The sequence below is a fragment of the Nipponia nippon genome, unplaced genomic scaffold, assembly GCF_047370975.1.
Source record: "Nipponia nippon isolate SJK-2023a ecotype South Korea unplaced genomic scaffold, ASM4737097v1 scaffold_16, whole genome shotgun sequence".
NCBI classification, from domain to species: domain Eukaryota; kingdom Metazoa; phylum Chordata; class Aves; order Pelecaniformes; family Threskiornithidae; genus Nipponia; species Nipponia nippon.
Genome location: NW_028262332.1, coordinates 12,949,857 through 12,970,401, shown reverse-complemented (window position 1 = coordinate 12,970,401; position 20,545 = coordinate 12,949,857). Strand labels below are relative to the sequence as shown.

Here is a 20,545-nt window from a genome sequence, read left to right as displayed (position 1 = left end):
ATTTATAGTACCACAGCAGTATAGACAGACAGTTTTTCAGAGCTCTGTTACTGCCTTTTTAAGCCTTCTGTTACACTCTATCATACAGAAGATCTTCCCTGATACTATTATACCCTTTTTTTCTGATGCCAGAACTTAAGATGTTTGGTAGAAAGGGAGATCTCTTGTTCCCACTCAGCATTATTTGCTCCTATACACATCGTTCTTATGTAACTAGGAAAAAAGCTCAGTTTGCACAGTGGACATAGAAGCATGAGCCTTCATGTACAACTTTTCTCTAATGCCCTTGACCAAACTCCACTACATTGAGGCACAGCTGACCAGGACCAGTAGTTTACCACTACCCATAAGTGGCATATTTACATTTTGCTAGTGCTGCAATTTTGTGCTTTTCAAAAGAATACAATTTTAAAATGTACCAAAAAGAATTTCAATTTAAAGGAAAGAATGTTTTCTTTCATTAACAGTTTAAGTTACTTTTACAATTCATAGTACCACTCGTGCTATAGGGCACACTATCCAGGTGCTATTGCACACATTATGCACGTATGTTGCTCTGATGGTGCAAAGACATACATCCCATTCTTACTGAAAACCACATTTCCAGAAGCACCAGACATGTACCACTTCTACATGAAAGAAGTTCCTAGCTACTTTCCCTTCCCCCATCGCTCCCAAAAAGTTTGGTGCCCTTAGGAACAGTATCTGTTCTAAAGGGCAAATTTATCTAGAACTCCATAACTTAGATTGTACTTGCATAGCATTGTAAACAAAACACCGCATGTTTGTTTTGCTTGACTAAAGCAAGTAAAAAGCAGCCGGCCACATCAAGGAGGAAACTTTACACTTGCCTTCAGAAATAACTAAGAGATACTGGGGCCTGTGACTGATGCTGCAATGCAGCCCCTTCTGCACACTTGCATACTAAAAGAAATTTCCACAAGGTACCCAGTGTTGTGTAACATCTATGCCAGCATGCAGTCCACAGAATATCTGCTGTAAACAAATCTATGACATTTATAATGCAATTGTTGAGGATCATGTCAGCTCACACTCTTCCCAACTCACAAGTCTGCACAGGAAACAGCTAAAGCTGCTTTTATTACTGGTTTGTGGATAGAAACTTATAACGAAGTAAACACAGCAAGTATTTTCTGAAGGAACTGGCGAGCAGCTTGGCTCTAAAAGGTAACTGCATCAAGTTCCGTGGACACAACCTTGCTGCATCTTGTTTCTAACCTCTATGGCTACCTGACAAGATGAAACAATTCTACCAACTCAAAACAAAACACAGGTGTGGAGGGAAATACAAGAAGTATGCTATGTTCTGTCTCTCTGCTCTCCAGGTAAAAGCAACATTACATTTACTCCTCACCTAACAGTCACGTCTTGTTTACCTCATCCTGCATTACTTGACTTTTCAGACCTTATAAGCAAGGGGATCTGAACAGATGTTTTGCTAAAATAGTTAGTCATTCTGAATCTGCCCATAGGGTCTCAGGGGACCAACGAACCAACCAACCAACCCACCAAAAAAGCCCCGCATCCCCCCGAGCGAGCCAAGATAACTATATTCTTCAGCTGCATCAGCATTATAGAAACACGTCCTTTGCTGCATGCAAGTTTAAAACTCATTTAAATTTAATTCAGCTTTATTATAGAACAGAAGTCTTTGCTAGTATCATCTCATACACAATGAAAAACTGGTAACAATGTTGGTAAATTTTAGCCAAATTTAATGGTATTAGCTGTGTTTTCATGAATATAAAGCAAAAATTCTTTCTGCAAAATTCCAGTTGTCCCAGGAAGGATAAGCCTATCTCAGCAAATCAGTTATAACAGACCCTCAGCCAAGTTGTATACTAACTCCTCCAAGTTGCTTGTTACAAAGGCACTTACAGAGTTGTCAACTGTCAAACTGCCATGAAACAAATTAAGGCCATGCTATCAGCTGCAAGTAGCTAAGCAGTTGCTGGCTTACTCGTGTTCAATTCAAGCTTGTGGGCTAGGAGGAGCTGTATCCTACACTTGCTGAGAACAGTATTAGCTCTATTGTTACATATAGCATAACATAAAATGCAAATGCTGCTGTGGAAATTAAACATTACCTCCCTACCCAACTGACTTGCTTCTGGCTTGGTGTTAAACTGATTGCCGTGACCCAGCCAGGTTTTTTGTTTTGCTTTGAGAACTGGAAAAGGTTTTGGAGCATAAAACTCAAATGATCATCTGTTCAGAACTAAACAAGCAATGCTGGCAAAAAAGAGAAACTTTAAAAGTAGTTTGTCTCTAAAGATTTTTGATTCCTAGTCGGTAAGTGAGTATTAAACTGAAACTTTTTATAACACTTCAGGAAAAGCATCTAAAATGCAAGTCCCTTAGTAATTAAGTACCTAAATGTAGACACTGACACCATAGATTTGCTCTAGAAGCATTTTAATTTACAAACAGCAATTCCCATTGACTTTATACCATAAAAAAAGCAATTTACAAGCAAGAAACAAATTCATCAGAACAAAATAAAGCAGCACTGAAATATTCATGTCACAAATCTAAAACCAAAGTGAATACAAGAGTAAAATATCATTTGAATAAATATTTTAAAATCCATGCTATAAAATAATCCTTAATGGCAAGTTATTAATTGTTACAGCATCAGCTTAGCTAGCTTCATTTACTTCATATGGTGATGAAGTGTGGAGTTGTGAGGTTACCGGTTTATATTGCAAGATAATGACACCAAGTCAAGTCATTCAAACTGTTCAATTATTTATAATGAAAAACAACCATACAAATAAAAATTATTTAAAAATACAATTTTTCAGTCAGAAACAAACACTGCTAAAATCGTGCAAGAGCTCTACCTCTAATCAGATAGACAACCAGAGGCTTGCAATACAAGTCCAAAGGCTGAATTCATAGCATATGTAAATGGGAGAGACAGCAGTTTATTCTGTGTACCCCAGCAGGAGTTACTTACAGAAACCAGAAGCAAACCTCCTCAGTTACTGATACTTAGCTTCACATCCCCTACACGTCCCAGGCTTACTTGTTTGTTTAGCATTTTTTTTAAAATGTAAACTTGTGTAACTTAAGTTAATGCTGTCACAGGGATGTGCAAGTAGTATTAAATCTACAATATTAAATACAACTATTCTGGCACTTGTTAAAATATACGTAAAATGCACACAGATTATAAACTTTGAACATTTTGAATGACTTTACTAAAATTCCAATTCAATCACTGAGTATTATGAAATTTACAATTAATGAAATAAACAGATTCATATAAAGAATTTACATAATTCCCCAAATACTTTCAAATATAAAATTTAATAAATAACCCTGACCAGTCAAAAAGCACCATTCAAGGGTAAAATTCCCTTGGAAAATAGATTAGGTGTTGCATATTTGAGTCCCTTTCAATGGTTTCATGTGAAACCTGTTTAGAAAAATGACAATAAAAGAATCACAGTAAACCAATACAAAAATTCAAATAAGAGATATATATATATATATATTTAAAGGTAAAGCTCATTCAATCTTTTCCCAGCCCTTGATTTTATTCCTGCTGTTCTTCCCATAATTCAGCCTAAACATATTAAGAGGCCTCATTGTTTTAGATAAAAGTAAACCAAAGGCTGCAGCATAAAACATTAATTTATGCTTGGGAAGACTGCATTAAGAACTATCAATTTAGGCCTACAGTATATTCTGCTGAACAGTGAGTTGACGGTATCCTTTATGCTATTGAAAGATTTCACACTAAAAAAGCAGAGCCAATCTTGAGGCCTTATTGACCAAACTGAACTTTTAATATACTGTAAGTATTTACAAAGCTATTTTCTAAATGTATTTACAAGTTTAAAAGAAATAATATGGAAGATAACTGATTAAGAAGACAAAAAGAACTGTTTAAAACCACAAACATTAGCAAAGGTATAAAATCCTTTATTTTCACAGTTTGTCATAATAGGTTAAACATCTAGAGGAAAGGACACTGTCACTGTTTTCACATTTGTCTATAATTAAAAAGGTAGATTAAGAAGAGACTCAATTATGAACCAGCCTATATAATTTCATGATTTATTTTGCTGTCAAATATTTCTTCACATATTTTATTGACTTCTGCATTTATTGTAAATGAAATGTATAACAGCTCTGTGCTAACTTAAAACTGTACAGACACAAGACACTGTACAGTACTTCCATAATTTGCTTAAAATAACACAGCATACTCTGTTCTGGTGGACTTGTGAAATGAACTTCAACCAGATAATGCTTCGCGTTTCATGACAATGTTAATCCTGGCATACCATTATGTGACAAGGCACAATTTAATTGCTGTTGCCAGGTTTGAAGTTCGTTTTCTACCAGAGTCACACACTTTGTAAGTGTAAATGTAATGCTCAATGATGTTTTATGCTCACCTATGTATGCATCCTTTCAAGCACTGCTGAACTTTACAGTACTGTGTTATGGCTTGATAATTATTAACACTGCTAGCAGTGGAAAGGGTAAATGGCATATCAACACAAATAGGAGCAAGGAGAACCTGCAAACTGCTGAATCGTGATTTTGTAGAAAAAGGTGATCATTTCCTGCCCCTTAACAGTCCCACTACAATGTTTTGAACCTGAACCTGTACAATCAAAGTGATGTTGTTTTTCTGTTTGTTTTTGTCAGAGACAATTTTGGATAAGTCACTCTTTGGTAAACTCAAACCATTTTAATACATTTACAAATCCAAAGAACTAGATTTAAATAATGTTAAGATTGTGACACAGAGAAATTCAAGAAATGTAAAATTAGTACCCATATCCTCAACTCATACTTCCATGGAAAAAGTCACACCAAAGGCACCACAGCACAGGTCCAAGATAAAGGGTTAAAAATAACTGTACATTTCTTGAATTTTGCATGTCTCAAACTTAATTTATCAAAACACAATTTTTTTTGCATTTAATTACTTAAAACAAACATTTAGGAAAAAAACAGTATCGGAAACATCGACATGTTTTTAAGTGGGTAAACATATAGACTACCTTCCCTAGACACAGACATATACTTTCCCTTACTGGAAACAAAAGATCTATTGTTGCTTCAAGGAGAGAAACATCTCCCCAGCCTTTGCCTCTTCATTTAGGCAAGTTTAGGACAAAGAGGGAAATTATGCACTCAATTTAACTGAAACTGCTCCAATGGAGCAGGTGGGGTTTATACTGTAAATCTGTATTTAGTGAAATTAATTCTTATTGCAGACTGTCACAATATTAAGAACTAGTGTATTTAATAAAGCTACTGCACAAATATGCCCCAACTTCACAGGAGCCAAAAAAGCTTTACAAGATAGCAAACCTACCTTTTTGCTTTCCTATAATTTAGGAATGAGCTTTTATTTTCTAAATTTCAGGAGTTAAACAGCATGTTCACATGTTCAATATTTGCTAAACAAACATAAAACCCAATTATATAAAACCTGTATTTTAAAGAAGCATGTGATGAATTCAATTCTGTTCATCAGGTTGAATTTTACACAGTAGTGTTTGCCAGTTCATGCTTTTGAGGTCTCTTAAGCTATTGGTTTTTTGGTTGTTGTTGTGGTTGGTTTGTTTGGCATGGGGTTTTTTTGTTTGTTTCTTGTTTGTTTTTGAGTTTTTGTGTGTGTATGTTTTTTTCTTTTGCTTAACTGCTACCATAAGGTTTCACATTTTATATATTATACTGACCTAAATGATGAAGTTAGCACCATATTAAAAAAAAAGTTTGGTGAAACAAAAAGATTTAGAGTATTTTTAAAGTTGTTGGTAGTTCCTTTATGCAGAAAACAACCACTTAAAATAGTAGGGAAGCCATAGCAACTCTGTAATACTCACACATGAAATAACAGACATATTGCTTGAAATTCCCATAGAGTATTTGTTTTTTTAATACAAAAAAAAGTATAAATTCCAAGTGCTGACATATCACTTGGAGCTTTATGTAGGAAGTCAATGTGCACCTGAAAACAGCTCTCTGTGAAGAGACCCATTAAAACACTGCTTGGAAATACTGTAGTTTAAATTACATCATCTCTCTCAGGTTTCAACCAACCATAAAGAGCGATGAAGTTAAATTTAATTACCTGGTATGGTTCTACAGTACAAAATGAAGGTAGATTCTGAGGCCAGTAAAAACACATTTAAAACCACAATGCTACTTTTAGGTTTGCTAATTTTTTTTTCTTTTTTAGATATATATATATATAGATATATAGATATATCTATCTCTATATATATAAAAAGGTCAGCACCACAGGTTGTCCAGCTTAAGTTCTAGACAACTAACAAAACCCCTCAACAATTTAACCATAATTTAATAGATTTATGGCATTTGGTTTACATATGTAATAAAGCAAAGCTATTAAAACAAGGTAATTAACTTTGCTTTTGCACACAAAGTAATAGTTTAATAAAATGAAAACCAAACAACATTCTTTTAAAACCAAAACCATCCTCCCAAAGTCCAAAGTCCTAAATCCTAAGCAGAGAGGAGACCTAGCAGTTGAAAGAGTGGTACATGGTATAAACCTTGACATACTTTTACATTCACCTCAACCAGAATAGGAAAAGTGAAAACATTTTATATATATAAAGCAAATTTATATATATAAACAGACTAACTACCAAAAACAGTTAGTAAAAGCAAACAGATTTCATCATGACACACAGAAGAAATCAAAGCTATAATATTCTCTCTCCCCACTGCTGTGTAACTCATTACCAGCAACAGGATTTAGGAAATAAAATAAGGGAGATTACAGCTTCTTGGTGTATCCAGCAGAGCTGCCAATCTTATTCTAGTATCTTTCACCACTGGAATTTGTGTCTTGCCAGATCAACCAGTAGGGAAACTTTAGCAGACTCTTCCTATCCTTTCCCCAGCACAGTCTTTTATATTTTGAGCATCTTCAAAAGTAAAAAAAAACCCAAACAACCCAGCCTCCTTCAAAACCAAAGAATACTTATGTAGTCTTCTCCAGAAACCATTTCAAACTGATTTCCAGAAGGTCAGGAAAATTAAAAGGCTGTTATACTTGTACTGAAGATTACTAAAATAATAAAAGGTTTAAAAAATAATCAGTAATGTGCTTGTTTGTGTTGCACTTAGAATGTAATATTTTAATCAGATGTGTTAGACATTGCATGAATTTCCATACTAGAATCCATAGCTTCAGAAACTGAAGCATCATTGCCTACTTTCTGTTCCACAAATGCTTCTGTTCTGTCTGGAGACTCTACCCTGTTTCTTACTTCTGTTACCCCAGGATGATTTTTTCGCAAATGCTGGTTTAGTGTACCCTGGAAAGGAAAACATTTTCCACAGATCTCACAACGAAAGGGCTTGTCATCTGTGTGACCACGAATATGATACTCAAGTTGGTCCTTGCGGGTATATTTCTTCCCACAAAACTTGCACACAAAAGGAGTTATTCCCATGTGCAATCGCATGTGTCGATCAAGGCTCCCTTTCTGGTTGAAAGACTTTCCACAGTAAATACAAATTAGCCTCTCACTGTATGGATACCAATGACCTCTTGCATTTCTTTCCCGTGGACTATTTTCATATCCTGGGTTACTCACCATGGATTCATTGTCAGCCCCTTGCACCAAGCCCTGAACATCACTATGCAAGTGACCAGTGGATACCCGTTTTTGGCGTGCACGACCCCCTCTGAAACAGCTCAGCATTGACCTTGAAGGACTTGTATTGCTCAGGCTTCCGAAGGTTTCAGACACACCTGTAGCCTGTGATGAGGCATGGGTAAATGAATAAACATGTTGTAAGACAGACCCATATGAACCAACATTTACTGCCACCACTTGCTCTCCATCCACCATTTCAGTATGATATCCATCATCACCAAGGGAAGAGCTATCAGAGCAGCTTGGCCTGTCAGACTTTTCCATTTTAACTTTCACCTCTGCAATCTGACTTTCCCTTACTATCAGGTCTCCTTGCTCATGATCACCTTCAATCTGAATCTCATATTCAGAGATACTCCCACTGCTTCCTCGATCTGAATGCCCTTCTTCTTGCAGACGACTACGCAGAGTTTTGCCTGGAGTAGATTCCATCCTAAGATCGCTGCCTGCTGTTGACTGTCGCACCTGAGAGCAATAGGGGGGAGATATCTCAATAGGATTGGCAAAGTAGCTGCTGTCTTTAACTCCATTGCGATTTTCTGAATTTTCTTCAGCACCAACAGTGACAGAATCAACATCACCAACACTGATCTTTGAATGAATACTCTCCAGTATCTGTGTGCATTTATCAATGACGCACTGCATCTGTAGAAAGCTAGCTGCAGTTAGAAAACTAACAACATCCTTCAGCTGTAAGGACATCCTTCCAGTGTAACAAAAAGAAAGCAACTGTTCAAAAACATTGGGATTTTTAATAACTGATATTGATAAGCCACTCATGGTGCTTAATGCTGAATGGTCACGGAAATACGGAGAACTGGCAGCTAAGACAGCTTTATGGGCTCGAAACGGCTGACCCTGAATATGCACAATTATGTCACATAGCTTTCCTTGCAAGCGGAGTTCATTTAACTGGCTCAGAACAGTGTTGCTGTACTCGGGCACATCAAACTGAATGAAACTGCTGCTGTCCATTTCTACTGATGTAAAGAGTAATCTGAAAGAAAAATGAGAAGATTTACAACTGAGAATGAATACAGAGTTTTCCATTTCAAAAATAAATGCTTGCACATGTTCAAGTTAAGTCACCACTTTGATCTGTTTAAGGTGTGTTACAACAAAGCAGTTGGTATAAATACTTGATATAATAAAGAAAGTAGAGTCTTAATCTACCCATTTCTTGCATTTCTATAATTTGAATTATCCCTTTGCAACATTCACAATTCAATTGCTCATAATACATCACAGGCTGCCTGGGACAGTCCATGTCCTAAAAGGAACTTTGCAATTTCACTCCCTGGTAAGAACTGCAGGACAATACCCCCACCCTCCCCAAAGAATATCAATTTTATAGTCACTAGGCAAGTTAAAAACTTCAGAACGTTTAGTAGGTCTTCAAGCCAGATACTACATTGATACTTGCAGGGAACTGCACTGTTAAATTGCCCAGAAATGATTTTTGGAAGGTACTTCATGAAGTTTGAAAAACCTGCTAAATAAAAGCCACAGGCGCATATCTGTGTGTGTGCGTGCGCATACACACACACACACACAAATATTTTAAAAAACTATTCCTTAGGTCTAGGTATGTCAAATTTATTTCAGAGGAGATGAATATACTACACCAGTGACATTTCTGTTTAAACATTAACCTTCTTAGAAAATAATCTCAATAATTATTTAAAAAAAAGTAAAAAACAATCTTTCAATATTCACATCACAAAACAAGGAAATCCTAGCAAAAGGAAATATTTAAGTGTGGACTCAATTCCCAATTATTAACCCTGTGTGTCAGAGGTTCCCAGGTAATAATGAATTTGTGTCAATATGCAACGAAGCATTTGAAGGAAAAGTGTTTGAGCCACCCATGGACTTCCAATTTTTTTTTAACTTCCTTTTGTGATTTTTTATTTTTTTTAATAAACCACAGGTACTCAAACTTGCCTGATACACTGGGAAAGGATGTTCCAACAGGCTTTAGAGAAATGTATATGTTTCAAAACAAGATCTAAAGAAAAGCACTTTGCCAGTTTTTCATAGAGTATTATCATAAAAAGCGCACACACATTTGTCTGCTTGTGAGTGTCTATCTGTAGCAGACATCACCTTACATTTCCAAGACTAGGCCCCTAATCAAGTGCCCAAGAATCTTCAGACTTCTATTGCTATTCTTGTTCTTATTAATGCAGAAGTCTAAACACGTAATATTGCCACCATACCTGCTTTTCCAATTGAACAAACAGATCTCAACATCATCCATTGACTTCTGATGCAGGAAGCATGTCCAATGTATCACAACATACTAGTGGATTTTTTTTTCTATTTATGTCTTATGTTACATGCTGTAATGGGACATATGAACAATTTAAATCAAATTATGAAAATTCAGGCACTCTAAAACCAAAAATCAACAGGTAGGAATATGATAAAAAGCCTACAACAAAGAACTGGAGCTATGTCAGCTGACTGTCGCTTAAAACTAACATTCATAATCTTCACAAATGGAACTTCTTTTCAGCAGAGAAACAAGACAGCCAGCTTCCTGACTTGACTAACATTACGTCTGATTTAGAAAACTGTCAAAAACTCTCACAGAGCATTCAAAATCAGGTTACCAGAGTTGCTAAACATGTTCTGTAAGTTACCAACGTGTCAGATTAAAATGGGTAAACCAGACTTCATTTGAGTTTTTACAGTTCTTATGTAAAAGCAGGGGAAAAGACATTTTATATGCTCTTATATCTGAAGAGGGAAATAAGGACTAAAAGGTGCTGAGAAGAAGTAATAAAATTGCAGCCATCTATGCAAAGATAGCTTTGGCAGGACAGTTCTTTTATTCAGCAAACAAAGCTACAAGACGGTGCAGAGCTTGTGAGCTGATGCCAAGTCAGACATAGGTCAGAAATCAAATATTACAACAAACAAACAAAACCTAATCTAACAATGGAGTACTTAAACAGCAAGATTAACCTTGTTATTCTGAGCATCCCTGCATGTTACGCAGAGAAACTGTTCAAGTCCCTAGCAGATGCATCCACTCCATTGGAAAGACAGAAGTCTCAGCAGTTAGGATACATGTTTGTCAACTTCCCTCTCATTTGACAGGGCAGCAGGCTTCCTTACAAACCCAACATAGGTCACTACCTTTAATTTGTGGGGCTTATGAGCTATGCACAGATGCAACATCAGGACATTCCTGACTAAGCTTCTCTTTGGTAAGTGAAGGAAGAGCTTTTGTTGACCTGAAGTGACATGAATTGACAAGTTGCCTAGCTTGAGGACTGTGTACGAACTACAAGACCAGGCCCCAGCAGTGATAATTTGTCATTCCTGCATCATTTCGGATTCTTGAGCTAAGGAACCAGATCTTGGTCAAGCCTCACTCAAATCCCATCAGAAATTGCTCATTTTTTTGTGTCTAGAATGTACGGAAAGTTTGTCATATACAGAAAGTGGCCTTCCTCCTTGCCCCACACTTCCCTAAGGGCTCTTACTCAGCAAAATGGAGAACAACTTAGTCCTAGACAAAATATTAAATACAAACTGTCACCACTAGCATTAGTCCAGACAGAAGGAATGAATTAAGGATAGAGACCTGAACAGAAAGAAGATGAACTTTTTATGCCTTGCCATGGGGTAAAAAAATTATGTTGATCATGGCATCTTAGCATCTCTAGATGAATTCGCACTCCCTAGGACACGGCCACACATTGAAAATGGACTGTGAACACATACTAGAGAAAGCATGAGAACCAGGAAGAGAGGGACACCAAGAGGAAAGGGACCCTCAGCGATCCTTGTACATCACAACTCTGTTAGAACATCTAATTATCTCCATAGGCCTATGTATCTATAGGCAATTCTACATCCTTGTTCTCAGAGTTGTTTCATCTTTCTTTTGGGAAACAAAGCAGCTTATTTTGCTTAAAATGTTAAGAGTAAACAGCACAAATCCTGGTAGTGAGTGGAGGGGATGATAGAGTTAAAGGTCTATAAGTCTGGCTGTCAGTGTAGCAGATAAGCAGTAAAAACCAGAAATAGGGATCAAGGGAACATAGAGTATTGCTTTGAAAGCAAACAGATCAAGTACACAAAACACGGCACAAAAAGCAGTGGACAAGGAGTTCCTATACCCATCTGCTCTTAAAAAAGAAAATGAAGAAGCTACAGCACGCGCTTCTTGTAACTACTTTTCCACTTTAGTTTCTTCCTTTGAAGACTCATGGTTCCTCTGATCTTGAAAACATCTGTAGAAAGCTGGGGTTAAATAACAAGAATTTTGAACAGCAGCAGCACTTGACAGAAGGGAACCCTTCTTTCGCTTTCAGCCAAACTCTGAAATCTCTAGTTTAAGAGGTCCTGGAACTAACAGGGTTGCCAGTGAACACCACATTCAGGAGTAGGCAGGACTGTAGCAGGAACAGCACTGAGACTGCAGTAATTTTGCTGGGGTTAGTACCAGGGCACCCCAACTTTCTTCCATCGATTTGAGAAGCCAAGACCCGGGGAAAAATCTGGGCATTACACACATCAGAGAAGGAGGCACCACTAGCAATGTTTTATTGATGAATAATGGTTAGAAGAAGAACGATCTTATTTATTCGCATAAATCCCCAATGCCACTATCTAGAAAATAACAATAATCTTTAGATTATATTCCCATACACAAGAAGGTTTTATGTTATTTCTATACAGAATGAAGTCAGCAGTTCCATAATCAAATTCCAGTAGAATTAACCAAAATACTGTTCAGCAGGGCACTGTACCATAACAATACTCAATTATTCATCAATGCTGTCAGGCCAGTAGCTCTTTCAAAACAATATGATTTATGGTTGAAGTATTTCTGAAACAGTCCTGGAAGATCACTACAGTTTGAAAAAGCTAGTAAAAAACCCCCAAATTTTTAACAGCTTCCTCCAAGTTGAAACGTCTCCCTAACCTCTTCTCTTTTGGGGTGAGGTGAGTAGCATTAAACTGAAGCAGAAAGGTACTCCAAAATGCAAATTAACTTTGGGCACATCCACTGTATGCTCTAAAGAAAAAAAAACATCTCTAGTTAACCAGACAGTCATAAGGAAGCTTTGCTTCCCAGAGCAATGAGAATGTAACTACTTTAATTCACGTAACAATTCTTTATAGAATTAGCAGAGGTGAAGAAAAAAAATTAATGTGTAGTCAGAAGTCATGTCCAGTGCCTTCCATGATATTTCACCACATATGGAGGTAACCTGTGTTCTTTAGGTCCAAGACCACAGTACAGTAGTTCAGAATGAAGACAATTTTATTTGTAATATACAAACTCAAGCATTTGGGGGGTAGTGAGAACTAAGACAACTCATAGCAATGTTAGGTACTCTCATTGTTAAAAAGTAATGCATTTTGTCTTGCTTTAGCTTCCACCCCTGACTGTGGGATAGTGTAATGTTAAGTTAAAGTCCTGTAAAATTTAAGTCCACCTCTGGGCACCCGTCTATGAATAGGTCTTCTCTTAACCTTCCTACATAAGCAGATCAAAGTGCTTTAGGTTTTCATAGATACTATTTATCTAAGCAATTGGCTGACGGCTTTCTAGTTTTAAAGCACAGGCCAGAACTGGACAATAAGTTCACGAAGTCTTAGCAGCGCTCTGTGTTGAGCCTCCTGTCTATTTCTGTAGGAGATGATCCAGTCACACTCAAAAGCATCATATCAATTCTCTTTGCGTCTGCATTACACTTATTCATCAGGGTCTTATACAGCAAACGTAGACCATAGTACGAATTTACTAGTAGTGGATTGCTGCCCTATGTCTTCAAACAAAAGTGTTCATTGAAGTAACCTGTGAACATGAGAGTGATATGCATTTAACATTTCTCATTAGATTTCAAAAGAAACTTACTTTAAAAATTATGTTCTATGAAAGCTCTTATTTCACTTAAAAAAACAAGAATAGATGGTGACAAAACACATTTGGTATTTAATTTTACTGACATCATACAGTAGCAGCAGGGAAGCATCATATAACTACAACACGAAGCTGTGTGTCTGCCAATGTCGTATTAGTTTCTGCTTCTAAGTCTGCACCTGTTTAATTTCATTTACTCACTGATGTATGATTCACCATTCTCATAGGCAGGTGAATGATACAAATTATGCTTATTTTAACTCACACAAAGGTGTGAGAAAAGATCCCTTGCATTTTCTTTAGTTAGCTCAGCAACATGGGTTCCTTGGGAAAAAACACACATTACAAATCATTACTGTTGTAGCATGTGTCTGAAAACAGGAATACATAGAAAAGTTAGGAGGATCATAATGAAAATCAAGGCTAACACAAAAAAAGTGCTCCATGACACGAGGAATGGATACTCCATAGATTACTACTCAGAATCCAGAGAAAAGGCAAGAGAAGAAACAGGTGTTTGTATAAATCAGTGCGCTCCTCCCTTGCACTTTGTAGGATTCAGTATTTACCACACCATCTGTGAGAACTTAACACATCATTACAGAAATGCATCATCATTCCAGAGAATTTTAACCTAGGAATGTAACCCTGTCAGCTGTGATCATGGAAGTTTTAGGGCAAACATCTTCATCACTCTCACTCCTTTCAGTTTGCATTTGCCTTAGTCTTCAGATTACAGCAGCCACAAAAATTAATGCTAGCTGCGCCAAAGAAAAACTGCAATCAGATATGTCACGGTCTAGGTGCATTCCTAAGACAGCCCTCTTTAAATATTGTTTAAAAACAGGAAAGAAACGGATCATATATCTTTTACCAGTTCATACCTCTCATAACAGTAAAGAATTATATTCTCTTTTAAAAGTCAACATATAGGGCCCTTGGATGGCCTCATGTAGCATGACACACAGCACTGTTGCTTCAGTGAAAAGCTGGCCCACCGAAGTATGGTAAGCTTCCTCACAGCTAAAAACCAGATTTTAATATCACAGTCATTTTAAAAAAACAAAAGAAGAAGAAAAAAAAGCTACTGTCCCAAAAACTGAGGCAATTTTGTGCAGAACTACAACATGCTTATAGTAATATAAGCAGTACTGTGTAAATATGTAGCATTGGTTTTTGCATCAGTTCTTCCTAAATTCAAGCAGCCATTTTCTTAGGAACTATCCAGCCTTTAAAGAACATGAAGGAGACTAAATTATTTTATATTTACCTCAAGCGAGATAATCAGATACTACCGTTTTTTATAGATTTAAAAATCAATTGCACTAAAGGTTTTTCCAGAAACACACACAATAAATAATAAAAATAGAGCCTTGTGTATTTTCAGCTCATCCATGCAGTCTATTTTGTGGTCTATACAACACACTGCCAGAGGCATCCTCCTGGTGACAGAAGAAACGCCTGATGACACAGTTCTCCGTGTAATTTATGCACTAAAATCATAGACATATATATTCATAAATTTAAAACAACTCTCTTAAACCACAGAAAGGATGATTGGGGGAACGTTTCCACTTGATACTTAAGGGAGCACTTGGACCTTAATGGAAGGGATATATAAAAAGTCTTTTGTGTACTAACTAGATTTTTCTAAAGTTTGACCACACTACGCAGAACTAACATTTAAAAGCTCTTTAACATGACATTTTATCACATAAATCATAGCAGTTAAAAACTTTACTCTTTCTGAATTTGGTGACCTAGATGTTATCTCATAGCAGTAATTCACAAGCACATGACTTAACTAAAACCAAAGAAATGAATGACACAAAGCAATAGGCTTTAAGATTGGTGGTAAAATTGCAAGTATCTACTTGACCACATAAAATGATAGTTTCATCCATTTTCTTTCAAAGCGTCCCTTGAATGGAACATTAAACAAGTATGGATTTACTGCTCAAGTATTTGTCATGTCAAACAAGATCATTTCCTAAATCATTCTTATTTACACTTTTGTGAACTCTTGGTTTGCAGAGAATGACAAAGCTGAATTCTAGAAGCATTATTATCCATAGGAGAATAAATCAAACAACAATCATTGCTTAGGTTGATTTGTATTCTTTGTTTTTAAACTCACTTAAATATATTTAAACTTAGACACACTGGAGAGTACAACTAGAGAGATTGCTGCACAGAAACATGAAATTTTGATATCTCAGAATAAATGACTGTCATGGACTCAGATGGAAGTTTAACAAAGAGCTGATATACAGATCCTAAGAGATGGTACAGCACAACGGAAAATTCTGTTAATATTTCTGTTGCAGCATGAAGTTTCATTTTGTTTGCAGCTTCTCCAATAGGATAAAATGCACTTTATTTATGGCATCTTTTAAATCTACAGTGATCTCAAAACCCTTTCCAGCTCAGTTCAACACATCATTCTGTTAGATTCGCCTCTAACAGGTAAATAAAACTGCCGGTATGACTAAAAGCAGCTAGCACAAGTGTATGTTTACATATCCCTGCCCACACTTTTGTTAACCTCAGTACCGTTTTGAACAGTCTACAGTATAGTTGATTCCTGATTCAAAAGCCATAAAAAAAAACCCAAACAAACAAAAAAACAAACCCTAAATGAGAACTAAGCTAGCTTTCTAGTAGTCTAATGACAGAGTAATGCAAAATTTATGGAACTGACCACATCTCTCAAAAATAAATAGCTATGGAAGCAATTAGTTCCTTTCTTAACAAAACAGGATTTTGAATCCTCATTCCTCCAAACGTTAGCCATTCACAAATCGCTCTATAGACTTAATTCACAAGGTGTGTTAAGTTTTGGAAAAGTTTGAACTAAGCTAAAAAAAAGTGCCCATTGGAATCAAAGGAAATACCGACAGTTTGGCCAAAACTTGAAATAGCGAATTACCTGTAGTAAAGCACACAATAAAAGGTGCGTATGTCATATTATTCATTGGAAAACAGCTTTGAAAATGAGTCTGCTTCACTTCTATTTTAGACCAAAATAAAGAATCTGTTATAGTAGTGAAGACTACAAAACAATTTAAAATTTCATTACATTACCTCATAAAAATGCAGGAAAACCCCAGTTTCCTCAGAAACTGAAGCCAGTCAGTACAGGCTGAAATGTAGTTACCAGAAAACTTAGTTCTTGCACACTTTCATCAGTAGATAACAGAACACTACACTGAAAGTCAATGTCATTACTCCTCCTCTGCAGACAGAGAGCCAACACTCAAAGTACTAAACATCCACAGGGAAATTAAGAGTAAAACTCATGTCTCTCAGGCAGGCACTCCTAAAGTGTTGCAGAACACAATCCCATCACTTGCATGGGTGAGCAATACATTAAACCCCTACGCTTTTTGCAGAAAGTTTTTTACTAGTTCAGACTTTTGTCTAACAAAAATTGAAAAGGATTTCTTTTTACCTCACCAACATTCACAACATGATGACTAGAAAACCACTTGATGGAGCAGATGATTTTAACATTAAAAACAATTAATTTATATGTATGTATATGTATACACACACATACCTACACACTTGCTAATATCAATAACACTACAGACTTATTCTCACTGCTTAGTATGGTGCAAGCAGGGAAATTATTAGAACTGTATATTTAGCATTTCATAGAAAAAAAACCCAGGAGCCCCTTATTTGAGCAAATATCCAAAGAAAGCAGTTGTGAAACTGAAGTCCAAGGGCCACCTTCATCTCTTATTCTCAAATTGTCTTCCTCACAATTGCTTGCCTGTATGGAAGTGATTAAAAGAGTAAAAAACAAAACAACTATTGACGCATAAACAAAGTTTCATGCAACCGTTAGAAACCTCAATACAAATAATCTCTACGTTTTGGCTCTAGAAGTCAAGTTGCTACAAAAGCAGTTACACGTATGTATTAATTTCTGAATACAGAAAAGTTACTAGAAGGCAAACTGGAGATAGCAGAGATCAGCAGAAGTATTGATTGTGTCAGGTAAATAAAACAAAGGGGTAGATTTATGATACATACACTTTAAATCAGCAAGATCTTACAAGTAATGATCACAAACTTTTATTTTGTGCACAAATTTCATAATATGCCCATTATGTAATCCTAAATAGTTACTATCCACATTTTCTGAATATCTGACAACTTTGAGGTGTATCCTTTGAGAAGCCACTATCAGTATAAAAAAAAATCCCAACTGATAGCATGAGACTTGCAATATATATACAGCCAGAACTTTAAGAAGTGGGAAGGGAAAAGAGGGGGATAGGACTTTTGTACCTTCTGCTATTACAATAATAAATTATTTGCTACCCAGATAATACTTGGTTAGTATCACACATTTTAATCCATCTACTTTTTTTTTTTTTTAAACCTTAGTCACTCTTCATCAAATCGCAACTTTTTGGTTCCAGCGTTTCTTTTAAGCAATGAAGTAGGTATATTCTCTAGATATCAGGAACATTTTTTGCAGTAGATTTAAAGTAGCTCTGGAGAACACATTTTCATAGTATTTTCACAGTCCGTTACTTCTGATAGACCAAACATTTTGTAGCTCTCATTGAACAGGCAATGAAGGACAGGCACATCCTGATTCCAGATGTTGAGAATTCAGCAACATGTAACAACTGTAGTGCAGCTAATCCTACGTCACCTTTTTTTTCTGGCAACCAGGCTCTCCCATATCAATGTTTCTGAGACTGTTCAGGCTTGTTCCAAATTCACTCTCAACTTCGGTTTATTCTAAAATAAATCGAATTCGGTATGTTATGCACACCTGCAGGGATTTTGAAAGGTCTTCGCAATTACAGAGACTGGGGCTTCACTAAAACTTCCAGCTCCTCTAACAGAACAGCAGCAGCTGCAGGGTCCACCAACTTCTGGCAATAACACTACAAACGGTACCGCTCTCCACCCGCTCAGCCAGCCAAGCCCACTGTGCCCGTTATTTCATGCCTCGTTCGGGTTAACAAGAACAAGAAACACACACGCATTCGCCCGCCCTACCAGCAAGCCAAAATTTCACTAGAGACGCAGACTCAGGTTACACGACGACAGCTTCTGGCGAGACGTGGCTGGGAGCAGAGCAACCCCGGCGAGCCGGGATCGGTCGCGGCAGCAGAGCCGCTGCCGCCGCTTCCAGGCGGCCCGCGCCGCGGCTGTCCCCCGCGGCAGCCGGACGGTCGCAGATCCGAGCCCGAGCCCGCTGGCACGGGACCGCAGCCGAGCCCTGCGCGACGCCCTGGCCGCCCCGTCCCGCCGCCGGCCCGCGGCCGCCGCCCCTGCGGGGCCTGTCGGGCGCCAGGACCCCCTTTCCAGAGAACGGCCTCTGTCCCGCACGGGAGCGCCGCGCCGGCCCTCGGGCCGGGCGCCCGCTGCGGCGCGCCGGCCCGCCCGCTGCTCACCTGGAGCTGCCAGGGTCTCTCACATGGCGGGTCACCGGCCCGGCCCGGCCCGTCTCCTGCCCGCTCCCACCGCCGCTTCCCGCCCGCTCCCACAGCTACTCGCACCCGGAACTGATTCCTCTGGTAGCGCTTCCGCTTCCTGGTGACGTGACCCGGCAGCGGGCGGAGCCCCCGCCCCTCTCCGCCCGCCGGGCGAGCGGCTCCCCGCGCACCGGGAGCGGCGGGCGGAGCCGAGGCCTCCCCCGGGGCCCGCGGCTGGGGCTGACGGTGCGGAGCCCGCAGGGACAGATGCGCTCCCGGCGGACGCGTCCCCGGCGCCGCTGAAGCGGGGGCCCGTCCGGCGGCCGGGGAAGGGCGAAGTCTCCCTTGCAGCACGGCTCCCCAGCGAAGGCGTAAGAGAGCTTAAGCTTTAAATGAAGTCGGTGCGTACGCAGGCAGATCCCTTCCTAGAATTCTCAGTGTTTAGCTTCATAACGTAACGTGCATTCCAAAACGTACCCGTAGTGGAGAATTTCGAAAAATGAAAACAAAAGCGTTAGAGATGACTATGACGAGCTCAGCATTACATCACAGGTATTCATTTCTGGAACAGCACGATCTCCTGCATTTTGACAGACCAGTTTTTTTGTCCCCAAGTCTCGGGCACACGTCAGCTAGCACAGCCGTCCGGGTGTGCAGAGATGCAGTAAGGAGGCTTTTGGGAGAGGTCTCCCCGCCCCCAGCTGCATACGACGACCTCCGCTGAGCAGCCTAAGTGAGGAATGGGGCAGTTCACCCATGTCCCGCTGTCCTTACAGTCTACACAAATTGCTTTAGCAAGCACGCACATATTTCTTTAGCTTATGCTATCTATGCTTGCAGTTTACGTAGGGCACCGATTCACTGTTTTACCAGACAGTTCATGTACCGCTTGATAAAATTCAGTGACTCGTGCCAGCGGGTACTGCTGAGACAGCCACACGGTCTAACTCTGGACAGACATCTCATTTTGTCTTCTGGAAGTATGTCTTTCTCTCCCTATAAAACATACGGAAGACAGTCTTCAGCAATTAGGTGTCGAATGGTAATCAGATAAAGTAGCAGCATGGGGGAGCATCCTGACTAGGGTGTAAACAAACATCATACACACAAATGGTATTTGTTCACTCACATAGAAAAATATCAAAGGACTAATTCTGGACAGACAGAATACTTCGGGCTTGTTCTTAGGTGCATTCAGTAAGTGTAACCAAAAGCAATGGGAAATTAATTTGCTTTGTACCATATTCCATTTAATGTTGCGGAAGACTGAGGAATGTGGTACACAAATACTGATTTCGCCAGGAATTAGCTGAATATGCTTTAAATGAGAGCTCATTTTTTGTTCAGATAGCAAGCATTAAGCTGCTGAGTACAAAGCATCAGCTCTGACAGTTCCATGAGGACTGAAGAGATGGAGGCTGGACAAAGTCAATTGTTCAGTGAGAGTACCTAAATTTAGTCAGGGAGAGGAGGAATCCTCACAGGAAGATAATGGAAACTTAATCTTGAATACTTTTTCACAGTATGAA

General features: G+C 38.4%; 2 protein-coding genes across 7 annotated transcripts in view; both read right to left on the bottom strand.

Annotated features, from left to right (window-relative positions):
* RALGPS1 (Ral GEF with PH domain and SH3 binding motif 1) overlaps window positions 1–19,128 on the bottom strand; it is a 155,337-nt gene extending 136,209 nt beyond the window's left edge. For both annotated transcript variants that reach the window (XM_087753222.1, XM_087753216.1), the window contains exon 1: window positions 18,996–19,128. The gene's annotated coding sequence lies outside the window, so the exon portion shown is untranslated. The remainder of the gene's footprint in view (window positions 1–18,995) is intronic.
* On the bottom strand, window positions 1,677–19,120 carry ZBTB34 (zinc finger and BTB domain containing 34). 5 transcript variants are annotated; one of them, XM_087753229.1, is made up of 4 exons: window positions 18,996–19,120; window positions 18,245–18,333; window positions 9,905–10,027; window positions 1,677–8,682 (listed from the first exon to the last, which is right to left on the bottom strand). In XM_087753229.1, exons 3-4 carry the CDS (start codon window positions 9,943–9,945, stop codon window positions 7,161–7,163), a joined length of 1,563 nt encoding a protein of 520 aa, XP_087609355.1. In that variant the 5' UTR covers window positions 9,946–10,027; window positions 18,245–18,333; window positions 18,996–19,120; the 3' UTR covers window positions 1,677–7,160. The 5 variants fall into 5 exon arrangements, with proteins under 5 accessions (XP_087609355.1, XP_087609356.1, XP_087609357.1 ...); XM_087753230.1 differs by having other exon boundaries at window positions 18,598–19,066; XM_087753231.1 differs by lacking the exon at window positions 18,245–18,333 and having other exon boundaries at window positions 18,996–19,086.
* Window positions 19,129–20,545: the final 1,417 nt, after the last annotated feature.

What these genes read in the sequence shown, in the direction of transcription:
- ZBTB34 (XM_087753229.1), bottom strand. Translation starts at nt 9,945, where the DNA reads ATGGATGATGTTGAGATCTGTTTGTTCAATTGGAAAAGCAG. An exon ending in TTGTTCAATTGGAAAAGCAG is followed by an intron (nt 8,683 to 9,904) that starts GTATGGTGGCAA and finishes TTTTTCTTTCAG; the next exon opens with ATTACTCTTTACATCAGTAG.